The following is a 21,680-nucleotide window of genomic DNA, read 5'->3' as shown; positions in this document are numbered from 1 at the left end:
AATAAGGAAATTTCTAAGTGACCCTAAACTTTTGAACAGTAGTGTAACTCTCCTATTTAACCTGTTAGTGACAGCCAATTTGGTACTTAATGACCAAGCCAATTTTTACAATTCTGACCACTGTCACTTTTTGAAGTTATAGCTCTGGAACGCTTCAATGGATCCCACTGATTCTGAGTTTTTTTTCGCTACATATTGTACTTAATGTAGTGGTAAAATTTATTCGATATGTCTTGCATTTATTTTGGAAAAACTGAAATTTGGCAAAAATTTGGAAAATTTTCAAATTTTTTATTTTTGTGCCCTTAAATCAGAGAGTCATATCGCACAAAATAGTTAATAGCATTTCCCACATGTCTATTTTACATCAGCACAATTTGGAAATTTAATTATTTTTTGTTTGGACGTTATAACGGTTAAAAGTTGACCAGTGATTTCTCATGTTTCCCACAAAATTTACAAAACCATTTTTTAGGTACCACCTCACATTTGAAGTGAGTTTGGGGGCTCTATACGACAGAAAATACCGAAAAGTGACACCATTCTAAAAACCCTAGCCCCAACACCACAACTCCAATTCAACCCTAACCCTAGCTCTAACCCCAACCCCAACCCTAGCCCAACCCAAACCCTAATGGAAAAAATACATTTTTTTTTTAATTATTTTTTACCTAACTAAGGGGGTGACAAAGGGGGTTTGATTTACTATTTTTTTTAGAGTCTATCATAGTGATCAACCAATAGAAAAGGCTACTATTGTTGCCGGGTGCCAGCTGGCAGACCTCGGCGGGCGCATGCGTAGTAGAGTGCCACACTGTGCACCTTGCTGGCAGAGTGCAGGTATGTCATATGACTAAACGGAGCCATTCTTAGCCGGCGATGATCACAGAGCTCTGAGGAGTAATATGAGTGGGGTCTTCTCCATTTCTCAGGGTTATGGCTCCGTCACACTCGTTTTTCACGTACAAGTTATATCTGTGTTTTGGCGCTCGGACCTGGTATCATCTCACAGGTTGTGCTTTTTCCTGTCAGTTTGAGAAAACGAACCGCGCCAGAAAAAAAGCGCAAAGGGAGTCCATTCGAACGGTTTTATTGGACAGTCCTTCTGAACCTTGTTTCATGGGAAGGGGCAAAACTCAAGCTCAATGGCCCCAACGATGTCGGTAAAGTTGTATATTCTCCTTGTTTTCTTTTGGTTATTTCCTGACTGATCTAGCTGTGGATCAGAGTACTGCCTGCCATTCTTTGTCTTCCACATGGCCGCTGGCTATTGTTTTATCCAATGTGGACTAATAGAACATTGAGCTTTTTGCATTGAGCTCAGTATATCAGTGGTGATCTGTTATAGACAGCTCGGCTGTGCTCTAATGCACGATATTAGTCGCTCCACACAAAACTCCGGGAGCAAAACCAGTCAGCTATACGAATGACGAGCTAGGGACAGGAAAAATGGCCTCTCACACGCCGCGCATGCGCACAAGAGAGCAGGCCACCTTCCGCCCTGAGTTGGGCGGTTTCTCCAGTGCAGGGGTGTACCGGAGGGCAAGGCTGAGAGCTGCGGTAATCATGGCGGCGGGCGAGCAGCAGGCTGCACACCGGCCCGGTGCTTTTAAGCAGCAGAATAAGTCGCACAAAACTGGTCGGCACCGAGGAAAAGGAGAGCAGGACCGTGAGAACAAAGGTGAGAGGAGAGTGCGGTGTGACTGCGGCCGGCGCCTCCATGTGCTGCCCACGTGTAGTCACTGCCCCCTACTGTACAGCCGGTCATCCGGGGCTTGGCCACATTTAAAGAGCTTCCCCTTTAATGAAAAAACATCATGATAGTTGTCAATGTGCAATGTCAGCTAATAGTAAGTTAGTGGTACTTTCTCCAGGGTCTGGAGGCCACTGACATCACTAATGTTCATAGATAACAGCTCAGGGAGGGCAGTGGTGCCCAGATAAGACTGCCCCTCACATAATGGGACGACCCCCCCCCCACAGCCCCTCACATAATGGGATGTCCCCCCCACAGCCCCTCACATAATGGGATGTCCCCCCCCCCTACAGCCCCTCACATAATGGGATGTCCCCCCCCCTACAGCCCCTCACATAATGGGATGTCTCCCTCCCCCTACAGCCCCTCACATAATGGGATGCCCCCCCCACATAATGGGACGTCCCCCCCCCTACAGCCCCTCACATAATGGGATGTCTCCCCCCACAGCCCCTCACGTAATAGGATGTCCCCCCCCCCCTCCACGTAATGGGATGTCTCCCCCCAGCCCCTCACGTAATGGGATGTCTCCCCCCTACAGCCCCTCACGTAATGGGATGTCTCCCCCCCCCCCCTACAGCCCCTCACGTAATGGGATGTCTCCCCCACTACAGCCCCTCACGTAATGGGATGTCTCCCCCCTTTACAGCCCCTCACGTAATGGGATGTCTCCCCCTTTACAGCCCCTCACGTAATGGGATGTCTCCCCCTTTACAGCCCCTCACGTAATGGGATGTCTCCCCCTTTACAGCCCCTCACGTAATGGGATGTCTCCCCCCCTACAGCCCCTCACGTAATGGGATGTCTCCCCCCCCCCCCCCTACAGCCCCTCACGTAATGGGATGTCTCCCCCCCTACAGCCTCTCACGTAATGGGATGTCTCCCCCCTACAGCCCCTCACGTAATGGGATGTCTCCCCCCTACAGCCCCTCACGTAATGGGATGTCTCCCCCCCTACAGCCCCTCACGTAATGGGAGGTTCCCCCCCTACAGCCCCTCACGTAATGGGATGTCTCCCCCCCCCCCCTACAGCCCCTCACGTAATGGGATGTCTCCCCCCTACAGCCCCTCACGTAATGGGATGTCTCCCCCCTACAGCCCCTCACGTAATGGGATGTCTCCCCCCTACAGCCCCTCACGTAATGGGATGTCTCCCCCCTACAGCCCCTCACGTAATGGGATGTCTCCCCCCTACAGCCCCTCACGTAATGGGATGTCTCCCCCCTACAGCCCCTCACGTAATGGGATGTCTCCCCCCCTACAGCCCCTCACGTAATGGGAGGTCTCCCCCCCCTACAGCCCCTCACGTAATGGGAGGTCTCCCCCCCCTACAGCCCCTCACGTAATGGGAGGTCTCCCCCCCCCTACAGCCCCTCACGTAATGGGAGGTCTCCCCCCCCTACAGCCCCTCACGTAATGGGAGGTCTCCCCCCCTACAGCCCCTCACGTAATGGGAGGTCTCCCCCCCCTACAGCCCCTCACGTAATGGGAGGTCTCCCCCCCTACAGCCCCTCACGTAATGGGAGGTCTCCCCCCCTACAGCCCCTCACGTAATGGGAGGTCTCCCCCCCTACAGCCCCTCACGTAATGGGAGGTCTCCCCCCCTACAGCCCCTCACGTAATGGGAGGTCTCCCCCCCTACAGCCCCTCACGTAATGGGAGGTCTCCCCCCCTACAGCCCCTCACGTAATGGGAGGTCTCCCCCCCTACAGCCCCTCACGTAATGGGAGGTCTCCCCCCCCCCCCTACAGCCCCTCACGTAATGGGGGGTCTCCCCCCCCCTACAGCCCCTCACGTAATGGGAGGTCTCCCCCCCCCCTACAGCCCCTCACGTAATGGGAGGTCTCCCCCCCCTACAGCCCCTCACGTAATGGGAGGTCTCCCCCCCCTACAGCCCCTCACGTAATGGGAGGTCTCCCCCCCTACAGCCCCTCACGTAATGGGAGGTCTCCCCCCCTACAGCCCCTCACGTAATGGGAGGTCTCCCCCCCCCTACAGCCCCTCACGTAATGGGAGGTCTCCCCCCCCTACAGCCCCTCACGTAATGGGAGGTCTCCCCCCCTACAGCCCCTCACGTAATGGGAGGTTCCCCCCCCCCTACAGCCCCTCACGTAATGGGAGGTTTCCCCCCCCCCTACAGCCCCTCACGTAATGGGAGGTTTCCCCCCCCCCTACAGCCCCTCACGTAATGGGAGGTCTCCCCCCCCCCCTACAGCCCCTCACGTAATGGGAGGTCCCCCCCCTACAGCCCCTCACGTAATGGGAGGTCTCCCCCCCTACAGCCCCTCACGTAATGGGAGGTCTCCCCCCCCCCCCCCCCCCCTACAGCCCCTCACGTAATGGGAGGTCTCCCCCACTACAGCCCCTCACGTAATGGGAGGTCTCCCCCTTTACAGCCCCTCACGTAATGGGATGTCTCCCCCTTTACAGCCCCTCACGTAATGGGATGTCTCCCCCCCTACAGCCCCTCACGTAATGGGATGTCTCCCCCCCTACAGCCCCTCACGTAATGGGATGTCTCCCCCCCTACAGCCCCTCACGTAATGGGATGTCTCCCCCCCTACAGCCCCTCACGTAATGGGATGTCTCCCCCCCCTACAGCCCCTCACGTAATGGGATGTCTCCCCCCCTACAGCCCCTCACGTAATGGGATGTCCCCCCCCCCCCTACAGCCCCTCACGTAATGGGATGTCTCCCCCCCCCCCCCTACAGCCCCTCACGTAATGGGATGTCTCCCCCCCCCCCCCCTACAGCCCCTCACGTAATGGGATGTCTCCCCCCCCCCCCTACAGCCCCTCACGTAATGGGATGTCTCCCCCCCCCCCCCCCCCTACAGCCCCTCACGTAATGGGATGTCTCCCCCCCTACAGCCCCTCACGTAATGGGATGTCTCCCCCCCTACAGCCCCTCACGTAATGGGATGTCTCCCCCCCCTACAGCCCCTCACGTAATGGGATGTCTCCCCCCCTACAGCCCCTCACGTAATGGGATGTCTCCCCCCCTACAGCCCCTCACGTAATGGGATGTCTCCCCCCCTACAGCCCCTCACGTAATGGGATGTCTCCCCCCCTACAGCCCCTCACGTAATGGGATGTCTTCCCCCCCCCCCACGTAATGGAATGTCTCCCCCCAGCCCCTCATGAAATAAAATGTCTCCCCCCCCCCCCCCCTACAGCCCCTCACGCAATGGGATGTCTCCCCCCTACAGCCCCTCACTTAATGGGATGTCTCCCCCCCACAACCCCTCACGTAATGGGATGTCTCCCCCCTACAGCCCCTCACGTAATGGGACGTCTCCCCCCAGCCCCTCACGTAATAAAATGTCTCCCCCCCCCCCCCCCCCCTACAGCCCCTCACGTAATGGGATGTCTCCCCCCTACAGGCCCTCACGTAATGGGATGTCTCCCCCCTACAGGCCCTCACGTAATGGGATGTCTCCCCCCTACAGGCCCTCACGTAATGGGATGTCTTCCCCCTACAGGCCCTCACGTAATGGGATGTCTTCCCCCTACAGGCCCTCACGTAATGGGATGTCTCCCCCCTACAGGCCCTCACGTAATGGGATGTCTCCCCCCTACAGGCCCTCACGTAATGGGATGTCTCCCCCCTACAGGCCCTCACGTAATGGGATGTCTCCCCCCTACAGGCCCTCACGTAATGGGATGTCTCCCCCCTACAGGCCCTCACGTAATGGGATGTCTCCCCCCTACAGGCCCTCACGTAATGGGATGTCTCCCCCCTACAGGCCCTCACGTAATGGGATGTCTCCCCCCTACAGGCCCTCACGTAATGGGATGTCTCCCCCCTACAGGCCCTCACGTAATGGGATGTCTCCCCCCTACAGGCCCTCACGTAATGGGATGTCTCCCCCCTACAGGCCCTCACGTAATGGGATGTCTCCCCCCTACAGGCCCTCACGTAATGGGATGTCTCCCCCCTACAGGCCCTCACGTAATGGGATGTCTCCCCCCTACAGGCCCTCACGTAATGGGATGTCTCCCCCCTACAGGCCCTCACGTAATGGGATGTCTCCCCCCTACAGGCCCTCACGTAATGGGATGTCTCCCCCCTACAGCCCCTCACGTAATGGGATGTCTCCCCCCTACAGGCCCTCACGTAATGGGATGTCTCCCCCCTACAGGCCCTCACGTAATGGGATGTCTCCCCCCTACAGGCCCTCACGTAATGGGATGTCTCCCCCCTACAGCCCCTCACGTAATGGGATGTCTCCCCCCTACAGCCCCTCACGTAATGGGATGTCCCCCCCCCCCCCCAGCCCCTCAATCACATAACAGGATGTCCCCTCACACACTGTACTTGGATGGGATGGTATACATTGTCACCCCGGTGATCCCAGCAGCCTCTGCATGGCTGTGATTTTATGGCAGCTATAGATCACTGTGTTTGTCAGAGGCGTTGCAGGATCCAGTATATTTTTTCAGACCAGAAGGAAATGGTATTACAAAGAAACATATTACTTAAACCTGCTGCTCTGTAGCTTTTCCCGGGTCGCTGTTTACTTTTCAGTATATGCAGGTGACCACTGCAGCCAGTCACTGGTCTCAGTGCTTATGCTTGTATATTCAGCACACAACTGCTAAGACCACTCTTTGGCTGCATCAGGTCATGTGCTTACCTCAGAATAGTAATCTGGGACCACTGGAGCAGTGGCGCAGTACTTAAAGGGAATTTGTCAGCTGGTTTTGCTATGTAATCTAAGAGCAGCTTAGTGTAGGGGCAGAGAGCCTGATTCCAGCTATGCCAATTACTGGGCTGCTCCCTGCAGTTTTGATAGAATCCCTGTTTTCTTCTGTAGATGTAGGAGTGGTCAGAATGTGTATAGCCCCGCCCCCCCCCCAATTGGCTGCTTCCTGTGTACACTGCATTGTCAGCAAGCAGCCAATCACTGGTGGGGGCGGGGCTACACCGATTATCCTGCAGATAAAACATTGTATTAAACTACAGCACACATTGTATTAAACTACAGCACACAACCTAACAAGTGACACATCATTGGAATCAGGCCCTCTGCCCTTACATCATGCACGATTAATTAGCAAAAACCTGCTGACAGATTCCCTTTAAAGGGAATGTACTGGATGTCTTTTTTTACTTTTCCCTGCTGTTAGAAAAACTTTAAATTCTGAGCAGCCCCTTAAACTGTCCTAACACTGTCCAGACTGCAGGGTTGCCATGTTGTGGGGCGGTAATATTGTAACAATCCTGTAACCCATGAAATCTGAAGGGAACCTGTCTGTACGTTTTGGACCCCAGAGTATGCCATCTATGTAAAGTGCCGGTAATGTTGCTGACGTCCATGCCTTTGTTTTACATGTAAGTGCCTCTGATTTATTGCAATCTATTGGTGAATTCTCATACAAATTAACCACCCACCCTACGATACTTCCTATCAGTGACTGACAGATCACTCTTCTCTGTGACCTTCCCTGGCCAAGATCTCGCACAGGCGCCGCCATTCCCGAAGGATGGTACATGCGTAGATCAACAGACCAGCAAACGCCATCAGGAACTTGCGTTTCATGCGCCACCTGCAGGAATTACAGCGGTTGTGCAAGATTTTGGGTGGGCAAGTGTTTAGTCAGTCGCTGACAGGATATAGCGGGGGTTTGGGGAAAGAGGGAGAGCAGCCGGAGAGCTGTAAGTGCAGACCAAGTACCCTATGCTTGTAGCTTTTTTCCATTAAAATTTGCTCCTGGATTTCTATAACACATAGGCATGGACTTATAATACAAAGGTATGGATGTCACCAGCATTAAAGGGAGTGTACATGGGTTCCTAGAGGCATTGTCCTGTTCTGTCTTAACCTACAAGTCTGAAGTCAATCTGTGTGACTGCAGACTTGTCAATTCTCCGATGCTGGCGCCGTGGGCACAAGTATGTGATCTGTATACATGCAGGCATGTGCTGACTAGACATGCGTGAGGCCCAAAACGTCTAGTTGGAATGTGGCCGGAAGTATACAAGTCGCACACCTGTGCTCAGATGACTGCCAGAGTATCCTCACAGCGTACGATGAGAGGATTCACAAGTCTGCAGTCACATGGGCAACCCCTCTAAGCTGGTCCTACACATTTGATGACAGCTTTCTCGCCCAAATCCTACATTTACAGGAACACCTGACCCAGCATTCCTGTCTTTTATGAGAGCCATCTTGTGGCGCCTTATCTCCCCACCGTACAAAAAGCGATTGAATTCCAAATGCCCAGTACCTATGTCCCGTCATTTTTGGGGGACAGCTGGAGACCCCCATACAGATTGGATGGTCGGCTGATATTGGGTAGTCTTTTCTCCAGGTGTGTGTAGACCTTTAGGCTTGTATCATGTGTTGGCTTTATCTCATTGTGCTCATGATTCTCCTACCAGTCTCTTCTGAAAATTGTGCAGCATTTGGCTGCTGTACAGACTGGTGCCGAGGTCTGATCTTGCAAACTGTAACAAAGCAACAATGACGGCAGCATAAAACTTAGCGGTTATCTTGAGAAAAAAAAAATGCACTAATGTCAAAATCATTTTTTCCCTTGTCTGTGTCCATAGTATATGAGGCTTAAACACACGTTACCCAAATACTTGGTTTATGGAATCACCTTTGACTGTTCCTTTGCTGCCACGTGCCAGCCTTGGTCTCCATTCGCTTCTGTGGGGTGGAAGGGCAGTCCTATGCCATTGGATTTTTGTTCTTTGGCATCTGACATTATGGGCCATGTCTGATCACGTTCTACTGCTAATTCCCAAGTTACATCATGCAGCTGGATTTGCTTTCTTCAGCATTGTCTATAGTGTCTGTGATGTCAACTAAATAACTTATTTTTTTTTAAATTTCATTTAGGGCGAGTGCCTGTCAAAGTTCTGAGCAAAAAAATAAAGAAACATTTAAGCAAGCTGGATAGGAGACATAAAGCCAACCAGATCCGCAGAAACCGGAAAGATGCTGTGAGTAAATCCGGTTTATTACCAGCTCTAGACCACATGTTCACAGCTGTATTACGGCTCACTGTAATAGGACGGCCACTAAAGTACGTTTCTACAATTTCTCAGTATGCTGCCATCAGATGTGTGTGTGTGTGTGTGTGTGTGTGTGTGTGTGTGTGTGTGTGTGTGTGTGTGTGTGTGTGTGTGTGTGTGTGTGTGTATAGAGACATCAAGGAGGGCGGCTCAGTGCATAAAGCACCTAGTGGAACATTGTACGGCCGCCATCAGATGTGTGTGTGTGTAGAGACATTGAGGAGGGCGGCTCAGTGCATAAAGCACCTAGTGGAGCATTGTACGACCGCCATCTGATGTGTGTGTGTGTGTGTGTGTGTGTGTGTGTGTATATAGAGACATCGAGGAGGGTGGCTCAGTGCATAAAGCACCTAGTGGAACATTGTATGGCCGCCATCAGATGTGTGTGTGTGTATATAGAGACATCGAGGAGGGCGGCTCAGTGCATAAAGCACCTAGTGGAACATTGTACGGCCGCCATCAGATGTGAGTGTGTGTGTGTGTATAGAGACATCGAGGAGGGCGGCTCAGTGCATAAAGCACCTAGTGCAGTGATGGCGAACCTATGACACGCGTGTCAGTGCTGACACGCGTAGTCATTTTCAGTGACACGCCGGCCGCGGCCCCATAGAAATTGCTTCTTTCCCAGGGTCTGAAGGAGAGGAAACTCTCCTTCAGGCCCTGGGAACCATGTTAATATGTAAAATAAAGAATTAAAATAAAAAATATTGCTATACTCACCTCTCCGACGCAGCCTGGACGTCCGCGAGGGAACCGGCAGCGTTGTTTGCTTAAAAATCGCGGTTTTCCTTCCTTCCTTGAAGTCCCGGCTTGTGATTGGTTGCGTGCCGCCCATGTGACCGAGACGCGACCAATCACAGCAAGCCGTGACGTAATTTTAGGTCCTTCAGGATTTTAAAATTACGTTCCGGCGTTGTGATTGGTTGCGTCGCCCATGTGACCGCACGCAACCAATCACAACGCCGGAACGTAATTTTAAAATCCTGAAGGACCTAAAATTACGTCACGGCTTGCTGTGATTGGTCGCGTCTCGGTCACATGGGCGGCACGCAACCAATCACAAGCCGGGACTTCAAGTAAGGAAGGAAAACCGCGATTTTTAAGCAAACAACGCTGCCGGTTCCCTCGCGGACGTCCAGGCTGCGTCGGAGAGGTGAGTATAGCAATATTTTTTATTTTAATTCTTTATTTTACACACATTAATGTTGTTTCGATACCGATACCACAAAAGTATCGGATCTCGGTATCGGAATTCCGATACAGCAAATATCGGCCGATACCCGATACTTGCGGTATCGGAATGCTAAACAATGGCATCCGATCCGATTTTTTATCGGATCGGATGCCATGCAGGAGGTCTGTGGGTCCAAACAACAGAGCTCCGGTGCAGAGCGTCTAGGCCTGGGACTTCCGGTAGGCTAGGCGCAGCTCCCGGAAGTCCCAGGCCTCTGCGTCGGATCTGTGTTGTTTGGGCGACATTGAGCTGCTCCCTGCTGCGCCGGCCAGAAGTCCCAGGCTGCACTTCTGAGGCCTGAGGAGATCGCTGTCTGGACTCAGGCCCTGTGATTGCTGTCTGGACTCAGGCCCTGTGATTGCTGTCTGGACTCAGGCCCTGTGATAGCTGTCTGGACTCAGGCCCTGTGATTGCTGTCTGGACTCAGGCCCTGTGATTGCTGTCTGGACTCAGGCCCTGTGATTGCTGTCTGGACTCAGGCCCTGTGATAGCTGTCTGGACTCAGGCCCTGTGATAGCTGTCTGGACTCAGGCCCTGTGATAGCTGTCTGGACTCAGGCCCTGTGATAGCTGTCTGGACTCAGGCCCTGTGATAGCTGTCTGGACTCAGGCCCTGTGATTGCTGTCTGGACTCAGGCCCTGTGATTGCTGTCTGGACTCAGGCCCTGTGATAGCTGTCTGGACTCAGGCCCTGTGATAGCTGTCTGGACTCAGGCCCTGTGATAGCTGTCTGGACTCAGGCCCTGTGATAGCTGTCTGGACTCAGGCCCTGTGATTGCTGTCTGGACTCAGGCCCTGTGATTGCTGTCTGGACTCAGGCCCTGTGATTGCTGTCTGGACTCAGGCCCTGTGATAGCTGTCTGGACTCAGGCCCTGTGATAGCTGTCTGGACTCAGGCCCTGTGATAGCTGTCTGGACTCAGGCCCTGTGATTGCTGTCTGGACTCAGGCCCTGTGATTGCTGTCTGGACTCAGGCCCTGTGATTGCTGTCTGGACTCAGGCCCTGTGATTGCTGTCTGGACTCAGGCCCTGTGATAGCTGTCTGGACTCAGGCCCTGTGATAGCTGTCTGGACTCAGGCCCTGTGATAGCTGTCTGGACTCAGGCCCTGTGATTGCTGTCTGGACTCAGGCCCTGTGATTGCTGTCTGGACTCAGGCCCTGTGATTGCTGTCTGGACTCAGGCCCTGTGATAGCTGTCTGGACTCAGGCCCTGTGATAGCTGTCTGGACTCAGGCCCTGTGATAGCTGTCTGGACTCAGGCCCTGTGACTACTACAGCAACCATCATCCAGTGAACTGTGGGGTGTCATTGGCCATTACTGAGATAAGTGAGGGGGAGGGGGAATTCTTCCAGTGATGGCGAACCTGTGGCAGTCCAGCTGTTGCAAAACTACAATTCCCATCATGGCTGGCCATTCAAAGCAAAGGCTTTGGCTGTAAAGACATGATGGGAATTGTAGTTTTGCAACAGCTGGAGTGCCACAGGTTCGCCATCACTGGAAGAATTCCCCCTCCCCCTCACTTATCTTAGTTCACGGCACCCCACACAAGTTAAATAATAGCAAGACCAACAAAAGAAACCAACTGACAGATGAACAAAGAAGTCACTAAGCAGGTAAGTTAATTCTAATTATACATATTTGTTATTTAAACTATACATGTCGCAAAATTGTTTTTTTATCAAGGTGACACACCACCCAAGTTATGCTCGGTTTTTTGGCGAATTTTGACACACCGAGCTCAAAAGGTTGCCCATCACTGACCTAGTGGAACATTGTACGGCGACCATCAGATCTGGTGTGTATAGAGACATCGTGAAGGGCGGCTCAGTGCATAAAGCAACTAGTGGAGCATTGTATGGCCGCCATCAGATCTGGTGTTTATAGAGACATCGGGGAGGGTGGCTCAGTGCATAAAGCACCTAGTGGAACATTGTACAGCCGCCATCAGATGTGTGTGTGTGTGTGTGTGTGTATATAGAGACATCGAGTAGGGCGGCTCTGTGCATAAAGCACCTAGTGGAACATTGTATGGCCGCCATCAGATGTGTGTGTGTGTGGGTGTGTGTGTGTGTATATAGAGACATCGAGGAGGGCGGCTCAGTGCATAAAGCACCTAGTGGAACATTGTACGGCCGCCATCAGATGTGAGTGTGTGTAAAGAGACATCGGGGAGGGTGGCTCAGTGCATAAAGCACCTAGTGGAGCATTGTACAATAAACATCAGATGCGATGTCTACAGAAACATCAGGAGTGTGGCTCAGTGCATAAAGCACCCAATGGAGCATTGTACGGCGGGCATCAGATGTGGCTGTGTGTGTATAGACATTGGGGAGGGTGGCTCAGTGCATAACCCACCCTATTCAGAATTTTATGGCATCACATGGAGTCACGTACAGAGCTGTACTGGGCTCTGACTGCTTCCATGACACATTTATATATTTTTAGGGTATGTGCACACGTTCAGGTTTTTTCGCGATGAAAACCGCCATAAAGACGCATAAAAAACGCATACAAAGCATTGCGGTAAAAAAAGCAGCATGTTCATTAATTTTGCTGATTTTTTTTTTGCGTTTTTCTCCCTATTAAATGCATTGGGAAAAACCGTGAAAAAAAAACGCGAAAAAAAAGTATGCGGATTTCTGGCAGAAATGTCTGGTTTTTGTCAGTAAATTTCTGCAAGAAATCCTGACGTGTGCACATACATACCCTTATAGTGAGGCTAAATAGCTGCATTGATAGTGTTCACATGTAGTGCAGCACACTGAGAATGCGCAAAGTACCGAAAAAGAAAAATTAGATTATTGTTTACTGGTGGTCATTTACTGAATATCATGACTTCAGATCTGCTGTATGATATATTTATCTGTACAGGTTCTCACAGAGAAGCGCAACTTGGGTAGCAAAGATGGCCCCCCACATCTTGTTGCTGTGGTTCCCCTCCATGCCGATGTGGTTACAGATGGCCTCGTGAATCTGGTGCAGGGCAATGTGGGGGACATACTTCATGAGGACGGCTCTACTGGCAAGTTTGCTCTCGTGTGTCCGAAGCTGAAGCAGAGATGGCGGTTTGTTAAAGCGAACAGGGGTAAGAGCAAACCCCAACAGTGGATGATCACTAATGGTACCTTCACACTGAGCGACTTTACAACGAGAACGACAACGATCCGTGACGTTGCAGCGTCCTGGATAGCGATCTCGTTGTGTTTGACACGCAGCAGCGATCTGGATCCCGCTGTGATATCGCTGGTCGGAGCTAGAAGTCCAGAACTTTATTTGGTCGTCAGATCGGCGTGTATCGTCGTGTTTGACAGCAAAAGCAACGATGTCAGCAATGTTTTACAATGGTAACCAGGGTAAATATCGGGTTACTAAGTGCAGGGCCGTGCTTAGTAACCTGATATTTACCCTGGTTACCATTGTAAAAGTAAAAAAAAAAACAGTACATAATCACCTTCTGATGTCTGTCACGTCCCCCGGCGTCCACAGGTTATGCGCTGCTGCTCAGAGCTTCCTGCACTGAATGTGTCAGTGCCGGCAGTAAAGCAGAGCACAGCGGTGACGTCACCGCTGTGCTCTGCCGGCCCTGACACATTCAGTGCAGGAAGCTCTGAGCAGCAGCGCGTAACCTGTGGACGCCAGGGGACGTGACAGACATCAGAAGGTGAGTATGTAGTGTTTATTTTTTTTTTTTACTTTTACAATGGTAACCAGGGTAAATATCGGGTTACTAAGCGCGGCCCTGCACTTAGCAACCCGACTTTTACCCTGGTTACCCGGGTGCTGCAGGAGGACTTCGGCATCGTTGAAGACAGTTTCAACGATGCCGAAGTCGTTCCCCTGATCGTTGGTCGCTGGAGAGAGCTGTCTGTGTGACAGCTCCCCAGCAACCTACACAGCAACGCTGCAGCGATCGGCTCGTTGTCTATATCGCTGCAGCGTCGCTGAGTGTGACGGTACCTTAACCACAAGCCATCCGCTATTACACCGTGCGCTTCTCTCCTTGTTACACAGATGACCTGTTCTCTTTGCTGGATCTGGCCAAGGTGGCGGATTCCCTTCTGTTTGTCCTGGACCCCCAGGAGGGATGGGACAGTTATGGAGATTACTGCCTCTCATGCCTGTTTGCTCAGGGCCTGCCTAGTTTTGGTAAGCGATTCCATGTTGTGTTTAACTGTGTCTGATTATAAACGATCACCGTAACAGCGTGCTTCCACAGAATAAAGTATTGCCCCCGTGCTGTAGCCCCATCCAGCACAACTGATCCAGTAACATGGAGCGTGCACATAATGGCATGGAGCGCTCCATTCATTTCTATAATGGCTGTGAATATTGCTGAGCAGACGCGGCACGCTGCCGGTGTTTCCTGTACACCATCTAATCCGCTTCATGGCTTTCTCTTTCCATTCTAGTGCTTGCTGTGCAAGGAATGAATGAGATTCCAATAAAGAAAAAGAATGATGCCAAGAAAAATCTGAGTAAAATGATTGAAAAGAGATTCCCTGATGCCAAACTGTTTAATCTGGATTCAGACCAAGAAGCCGCCTTGCTCTTGAGGCAGATGTCCACCCAGAAACAAAGGCACCTGGCGTTCAGGGGCCGGCGTTGTTATATGCTGGCTCACCGGGCCGATTTTCAGCCATCCGATGAGAGTGGCCTGGTGGGCACATTGAAAGTGTCTGGCTATGTCCGGGGGCAGGAACTCAATGTTAACAGACTGATTCATATTGTTGGTCACGGTGACTTTCAGATGTCTCAGATAGATGCATCTCCTGACCCTTACCCACTGAACCCACGGGTCCACAAATCCAAAAAAGGACAGGATGTGGAAATGGCGGTATGTCTGATTTGTAATTGTATGTATTATGTCTATTTATTTTGATACGTTTTTTTTTTTTTATAATGTTTCATTAAAAAGTCCTTATCCCACCTTCTCTAATCAAACTGCTTTATTTTTACTTATTTCTAGTGATGTGTTATTTCTGGATAAGGTGTTATCCGAGCTCGCTTGTGCGATAGAGTATCTTCGGCGTGCTCAATTACTATGTTAGTCGCCATAGCTGCATGTGTCTAACAAACAGGTAATCCCTGCATATGTTACGCGAACATAGTATTCGAAGCATGCTCGGATAACACCTTATCTGACCACACTCGCTCATCACTAGAAATGGGTATCTATTTCCGTTCTGATGACTTCTTTTGAGAATGTCAAGTGTATACAGGGATACTCTAAATGTGACGTTATCAGGGTGCAGAGGTTATGGTCACTTCCACATTCTCTGTTCCCACCCGAAAATAATGTGTCATCCGTGACATCCATTTCAGGGGCCGGGCTAGTCCCTGCTGTACCGAGCATGCTTTGGTTGTCAATTCCAACGTATGCTAAATAAGATCTTGTCACTGTCCAATATAATTTTCAGTGCACAGTGACAGTGCACTCCCTTGCCGGCACTAATTAGAAGTGATGAGATGGAAATGGAGCGTAATGTCAGTGCGCATTGTAAGGAGAGAAGACGGTGTGCAAAGACCAGCCCGCCTCCCCCAAGGGATGTTTAACAAAGCGCTATCAAAATGGAAATATGTAGAAAAATTAAATAAAGCGGTTCAAGTAGAGGGGGAAGGGTAGGGACTTTTTAATCCATATTAGAAAAACTATTATCAAAATACTGATTCATTTAGAATGAAAATCAATATTAGTTTCGGACCATCCCTTTAAAGATATTGTGCAAACTATTTTATAATGTACTGTTAACAAAGGAAACCAAATCACAGCCCATATCCTTCGTATGATGGATTCTGGCCGTGCCAGAAAAACCTGCTTGACTCACAGTGGGGTCTGTCTTGTTTGTCGTTTTGACAGGAAATATAACAGTGCTACGCTGAGTACCCATGAAATGTTTTACACCAGTGTGAACACCGGCCATGAACCGTGCCACTGATGTCGTGTTCGCCCATCAACAAGTGACCTTTTGTATTCTACCAAAATTTATTTTTAATGGCCTTTTCTTAAAGTAACAAACACAAACAGCCCAAAATATCAGTTTAGTCTAACAAACTATTACGTAGGATGAAGGACCATTGCTTTCCTTAAGTTGCTGCCTTTTGAATGCAAAAGAGAAAGGGTATTGAATGTTAACTTTACATTAAAGAACATGATAAAGCCACGCAGGAAATGATCTGAGCTATTTGTGCTCCAACAGGATGACCCTGGTAACTCTGCAGAGATGGACGAGGATTTGAAGGTCCTGATGAAGGCTGACCCATCAGTACAAGAGTCCCTGCAGTCTGAGGTAGTTCCTGATCCCATGGAGGGCGAGCAGACCTGGCCTACTGAGGAAGAAATGAAGGAAGCAGAGGGTAAATGGTCTGTCGTCCTTGGCAGAGTGTGTCCTGAGTCTCACTCTGGTATTCTGCCAGAACTATAGGTGCTGGATAGAGATGAGCAATTTGATTTGTGCTGCCTTGGTCCAGCATCCAGTCGTGTTGCAGCGGGTCCTCACTTCACGTTATGGCCACCTCTTTTGCTTTCTAGGCTATGTGATGTTATGTGGGGCCCTGTCAGTAGTGTTCAAGTGACATTGTGGGGTCCAGTAAGCACCAGAGGCTCATTCAGTGCTGGTCACAGAAGTAAAAACAGAGGATCGAATTGGATGCAAAACCAGGGGAGTGTGAATTGGATTGTTCATTTCTAGTAGTGAAACCTGTCTTCCTCTCACAATCCAGCAAGGATTGTTTCCGCCATTGTATAATGGCTGGTCAGCCCTGTACTGAAGCCCCATCTTTGCAATACCTGTATGTAGTGTGACGGACAGCAGAAGTAGAGAGGCAGTAAACACGTTTCCCCTTAGGCCCCTTTCACACATCAGTTTTTTAGCCTTCAGGCACAATCTGGCTAATTTTGAAAAAAAACAGATCTGTTGCAAATTGTGAAAAACTGACGAGAGAGAAAATATTTTCCAGAATGGAAAATGCAAGATTTTCTTAAACGGAATCGGTCGCCGGATTCCATCATTTCACTTCACGTTTCATCCGTTTTTCGCCAGATCAGTCGCTGTGCATTTTTTTTTCGCCGGACAGAAAAAACTTTCCTCTGTACGTTTTCTCTGGCTGCCAGAAAACTATTTTTTGCTCCGGCAACAAAAACGGATGAAACGTGAGGCAATCGGCGCTAATACAAGTCTGAGAAAAAAAATGGATCCGGCGGCAGCTTTCGCCGGATTGTGCCTGACAGCAAAAACCTGATGTGTGAAAGGGGTCTAAGGCTATATGCACACGTAGGAAATGTGGTGCAGAATTTTCTGCACTAAATCTGCATCTCCTGGCAGAAAACGCAGGTGCAGATTTGATGCAGTTTTTGTTGCAGATTTCACCAGTGCAGATTTTTATCATGGAGGGGTGCAGAAACGCTGCAGAACTGCACAAAAGAAGCGACATGCACTTCTTTGAAATCTGCAGCGTTTCTGTGCGGATTTTTCTGCACCATGTGCACAGCTTTTTTTTTTCACATTGATTTACATTGTACTGTACATCACAGTGCAGATGTGCAGCAGAAAAAAACGCTGCAGATCTGCACTTAATCTGCACTAAATCTGCATCGTGTGCACAGGCCCTTACTGTAACCTGTCTCATGGGGACCGATTCCGATTACACCTGACTGCAGGCTAGACAGAGAGATGGCCAGTTAGGGTATTTTTGGTGGTAAGACCACATCAATTTCTAATAAAGTGACAGCATGTTGTCGAGTATGGTCACTATCGTTCCTGAATGTCTGCAGGCCAGAAATGGAAATTCTTCAGTCTATGCATTATAACTGCTGTAAACTTGGCTGTCATGCTCCTGTTAAGAAATAAAGTGAGCCGGGTTTGGACAAATGCTTGTGTTGCCACTCATCAGATTCACTAAGTGCCAGCTCCTAGTTGGCATAGAGTATAGATGTGAGCTCATGGGCTGTCAGAAAGATTAATCAAGCTCTTGCTTTCTGATGTTAGGAAAATTATTTGAATTTTGTTTCTAACTTTTCCAATTAGATTCCTTAAAAATTAAAGTGCAAAAAAAGGTTCCTAAGGGTACATCCACTTACCAGGCCGCATGGATCTTGGATGATGAGGGAAGTGATGGAGAAGGAGATAGTGAAGATGATGATGACGACGACGACATGGATGCTGATGATCAGGAAGATGCTATGGATGAAGCAGTTTCTGAGGTAATAACCTCAGGTCCAAAAAGTCTTTAGAACTATCAACAGTGCTCTCCTTAAACTGTTATTAGGAACATATCACCTGCCTTGTAGATAAGTTATGGTGGGCCAAGCACTTTAGGTAGATCTTAAATTCTCTTATGAGAAGACAAAATGTCCACGTGTGGCTCGGATAATGCACGTTTAATGACCCCTTGGCAGCACGTGTCTGCTCATTGTACACTTGATGTTGGGTCCTCTATACGGTTTCATTATTCCATATCCATAATAATGTGTTCCATTTCAATGGCGCCCCATTGTGTTATATTGTCAGGAAGAGGACGGCAGTGCTGGAGAGCCGGAGGACAGCGAGACGGTCACTATTCCAGACAGCACTCGGGATGACAAATATGATGAAAACCTAGATGAAACTGAGGAAGAACAAATGTTGGAGAAATATAAACTACAACGAGAAGATGAGATGTTCCCAGATGAGGTGGACACCCCACGAGATCAGCTAGCCAGAATCCGGTACAAGGGGCTATAAATCCCTGCATTGATCAGTCCATCAGAATACCACTTTCTTTCTAATTCTTCGCTATCTCTGTTCTTCAGGTTTCAGAAGTATCGTGGTTTGAAAAGTTTCCGCACATCACCATGGGATCCTAAGGAAAACCTACCCAGAGACTATGCCCGCATCTTCCAGTTTCATGACTTTTTCAGGACCAGAAAACGTATCTTTAGAGAATTAAAGGAGGAGGAGAATGACGGTGCCATGGTAAGTGGTGGAGTAGAGTAGAGGTCCTAACCCTTCTTAGCTTCAGAGCCACACTCTGCTCTGAGCGATGGGTTACAAGGGACATGTGAAGACACCACAGATGCCTGAAGTGTGCTCTTTTTTTCAAGGTTATAATTCCGAGTGTGCCCTTAGAAAGTACTTCTCCCCCAATTGCCCCTTTACAACATTCTTATGCCCTTAGTGTCGCCAAACAGAACATGCCATCCACATCCTGCATGCACATCTTGTGGGCACAAATACTGTACATTATCTTTTCGCCCTGTAGGTTGGCTGGTACGTCACAGTACACATCACTGGAGTAGGAGTTTCTGTGTTGGAACACTTCAAACAGGGGGCGCCACTTGTCCTCTATTCACTGCTTCCTCATGAACACAAGGTAAGCACTGGTTCTACCGTACCAATAAGAAATCAATTGAAATGAAAAAGCAGATTCTTCAGTTATATCTTATACTTGTAGATGTCGGTTGTGAACATGTTGGTGAGGAGACACGCCGGGAACACTGAACCAGTGCGGGCGAAAGAAGAAATTATTTTTCACTGCGGATTTCGACGTTTCCGAGCAGCGCCACTCTACTCTCAGCACACGTCTGGTAAAAAAAAACTGTTCATTTTTTAATGCCTATACTGGTACTACTGGGAATGTTGTGTTGTATCACACAATTGTGACTATAATACATGCACATACAAGAATAAGGGATTACTTCCATCTATAGCATCACTTAATGAACGCTGCGATGTGATCTTTAGGACTCCGACTGATCGTAAGAGTGAAGCAAGTAACCTGGAACAGACAAAAAGGGAAGGGGACATTGCTATGGAACAGCGATGACCATGTACCATTTTTAGAATGGGTGTCCTATAGGTCATTCCCTCTGTTATAGTGGTATGCCATCACCTACTCAGATGGATCTACTACTTTAAAAGCTTCTCTATAAATTGGTTTGTGACCATTCTTTGCTTTCTTTTTACAGCGGATAAACACAAATCTGAGCGGTTTCTGCATTCTGATGCAGCTGTGGTGGTCACCGCTTATGCCCCCATTACTTTCCCTACAGCCTCCTTATTAATGTTTAAGGAGCGGAATAATGGTAAGTGTATTATTCAGTGCAGCCATTCTTATATGTTGTTCTGCCGTTGCTGTGGTTTAGGGTTTTCACAAATATAAAGATGTTGAATATATAACTATTAAATGAGCTTAAGAGAACAAGACACTGCACAATAATTTAGTGGATTAGTAAGGGATGTAAAACCCAAAAGCCAACACCACCTGTATATTTTCATTCTTTGTTTTACATGAAATATCTGGATTTTTTTCCATCTTTGTAGGGATGCATGATCTGATCGCCACTGGATCCCTCCTCAGTGTGGACCCTGACAGGATCATTATCAAGAGGGTGGTGCTGAGTGGTCACCCTTTTAAAATAATGAAAAAAACTGCCGTGGTGCGCTACATGTTCTTCAACAGAGGTATGTAACAGTGCGGATGGGCTGCTAAGGGGCCATCATAAATTGCTTTTAAGTTTGAGTAGTTTTCTTCCGTTTCATTGTCTTTGCAGAGGATGTGTTGTGGTTTAAACCAGTGGAGCTGCGTACTAAGTGGGGTCGTAGAGGTCACATCAAGGAGCCGCTAGGTGAGTATCTCACTTGCAGAATTGTCCCAGATGTTGTGTTGTACCTACCTGCTTAGTCAAATCTCTTGAGTAATAAAATATCTATAAAGAATACAGTTTCTTATGCCCATGGTGTTCAAATAGTATAAAAGCATGTTTTAGTTACAAAAACAAACATACCTTGTTGTATAACTTTTTGGTTTTAAAGGGGTTGTCAGGTGAATATGTTATCTGCTATCCACTGGATAGGTGGTAACTTAGCGATCAGTTAGGATCCAACTCTTGGGAACCACATTGATCATCAGAATGGGGGGCTTTCACCCCAGGTATAATAGAGGGGCAGTGCATCTGCCTGATTGCTGCTCGACTTATTCTTTATGGAACCGCTGTCATAAGCCGAGTGCCAGATATTGAATGAATACAACCATGGTTGCGCATGTTCACTACTGCTCTTGGGATAAAAGTGCCCCTTAAATTCCAGGAATCCAAGGCACCAGACTGCTTCTCTTCAGGATAAAAACTTAGCTTTTATAATAGATAAAAATGTCCATTTTTAATTGGTCAGACTCCCACCGGTCTATAAGTTATTGCCAATCTTCACCACACAATCCTTTAACTTAAATAAAAGGGGCTCAGAAACCTGCCACGTGTAGATATATTCTCAGAGAAGCTGGTGCGTGGCTCATGAAGAAAAATGTTGAGAATAAAACTTTAAATTGTGAATGGTAGAATAGGCAGTTTCTATCTTTAAATGATATGTAGAGCTAGTGATAACTTTATTTTCTTTATTTATTTGTAGAGATTAGTAGAAAATGTTTACCCTGCATAATACATCATCTTTCACATTTTAGGAACTCATGGGCACATGAAATGCCATTTTGATGGACAGTTGAAGTCCCAGGACACTGTATTAATGAACTTATACAAGCGTGTTTATCCTAAATGGACTTATGACCCATATGTGCCCCCACCAGTTATATGGGTGAAGAGTGAGGTTCAGATAGATCCTGCAGAAGTGGAGATGGAATAAATCTTTGCTGTATATTCTACAAGCTGATCTGTTTCTTCTGATTGGTGCCTTAGA

The 21,680-nt window shown here is 48.8% G+C and overlaps 1 protein-coding gene across 1 annotated transcript; it reads left to right on the top strand.

Annotated features, from left to right (window-relative positions):
• Positions 1-1,479: 1,479 nt before the first annotated feature.
• Positions 1,480-21,626, top strand: TSR1 (TSR1 ribosome maturation factor). The gene is made up of 15 exons (XM_077294492.1): positions 1,480-1,681; positions 8,604-8,707; positions 12,886-13,099; positions 14,026-14,160; positions 14,424-14,848; positions 16,212-16,368; positions 18,039-18,214; positions 18,522-18,718; positions 18,803-18,965; positions 19,252-19,362; positions 19,444-19,576; positions 19,958-20,074; positions 20,313-20,453; positions 20,543-20,617; positions 21,448-21,626. Exons 1-15 carry the CDS (start codon positions 1,567-1,569, stop codon positions 21,624-21,626), a joined length of 2,442 nt encoding a protein of 813 aa, XP_077150607.1. The 5' UTR covers positions 1,480-1,566.
• Positions 21,627-21,680: the final 54 nt, after the last annotated feature.

This window comes from Ranitomeya variabilis, chromosome 3 (genome assembly GCF_051348905.1).
Source record: "Ranitomeya variabilis isolate aRanVar5 chromosome 3, aRanVar5.hap1, whole genome shotgun sequence".
NCBI lineage: Eukaryota > Metazoa > Chordata > Amphibia > Anura > Dendrobatidae > Ranitomeya > Ranitomeya variabilis.
The sequence above is the reverse complement of the archived record's forward strand: the minus strand, read 5'-3'. Positions and strand labels throughout refer to the sequence as shown.

Coding starts and splice junctions, on each gene's coding strand:
- TSR1 (XM_077294492.1), top strand. CDS start 1,567: ATGGCGGCGGGCGAGCAGCAGGCTGCACACCGGCCCGGTGCTTTTAAG. Junction 13,100..14,025: donor GTTTGTTAAAGCGAACAGGG/GTAAGAGCAAAC, acceptor CTTGTTACACAG/ATGACCTGTTCTCTTTGCTG. Junction 20,075..20,312: donor GTTTAAGGAGCGGAATAATG/GTAAGTGTATTA, acceptor CCATCTTTGTAG/GGATGCATGATCTGATCGCC.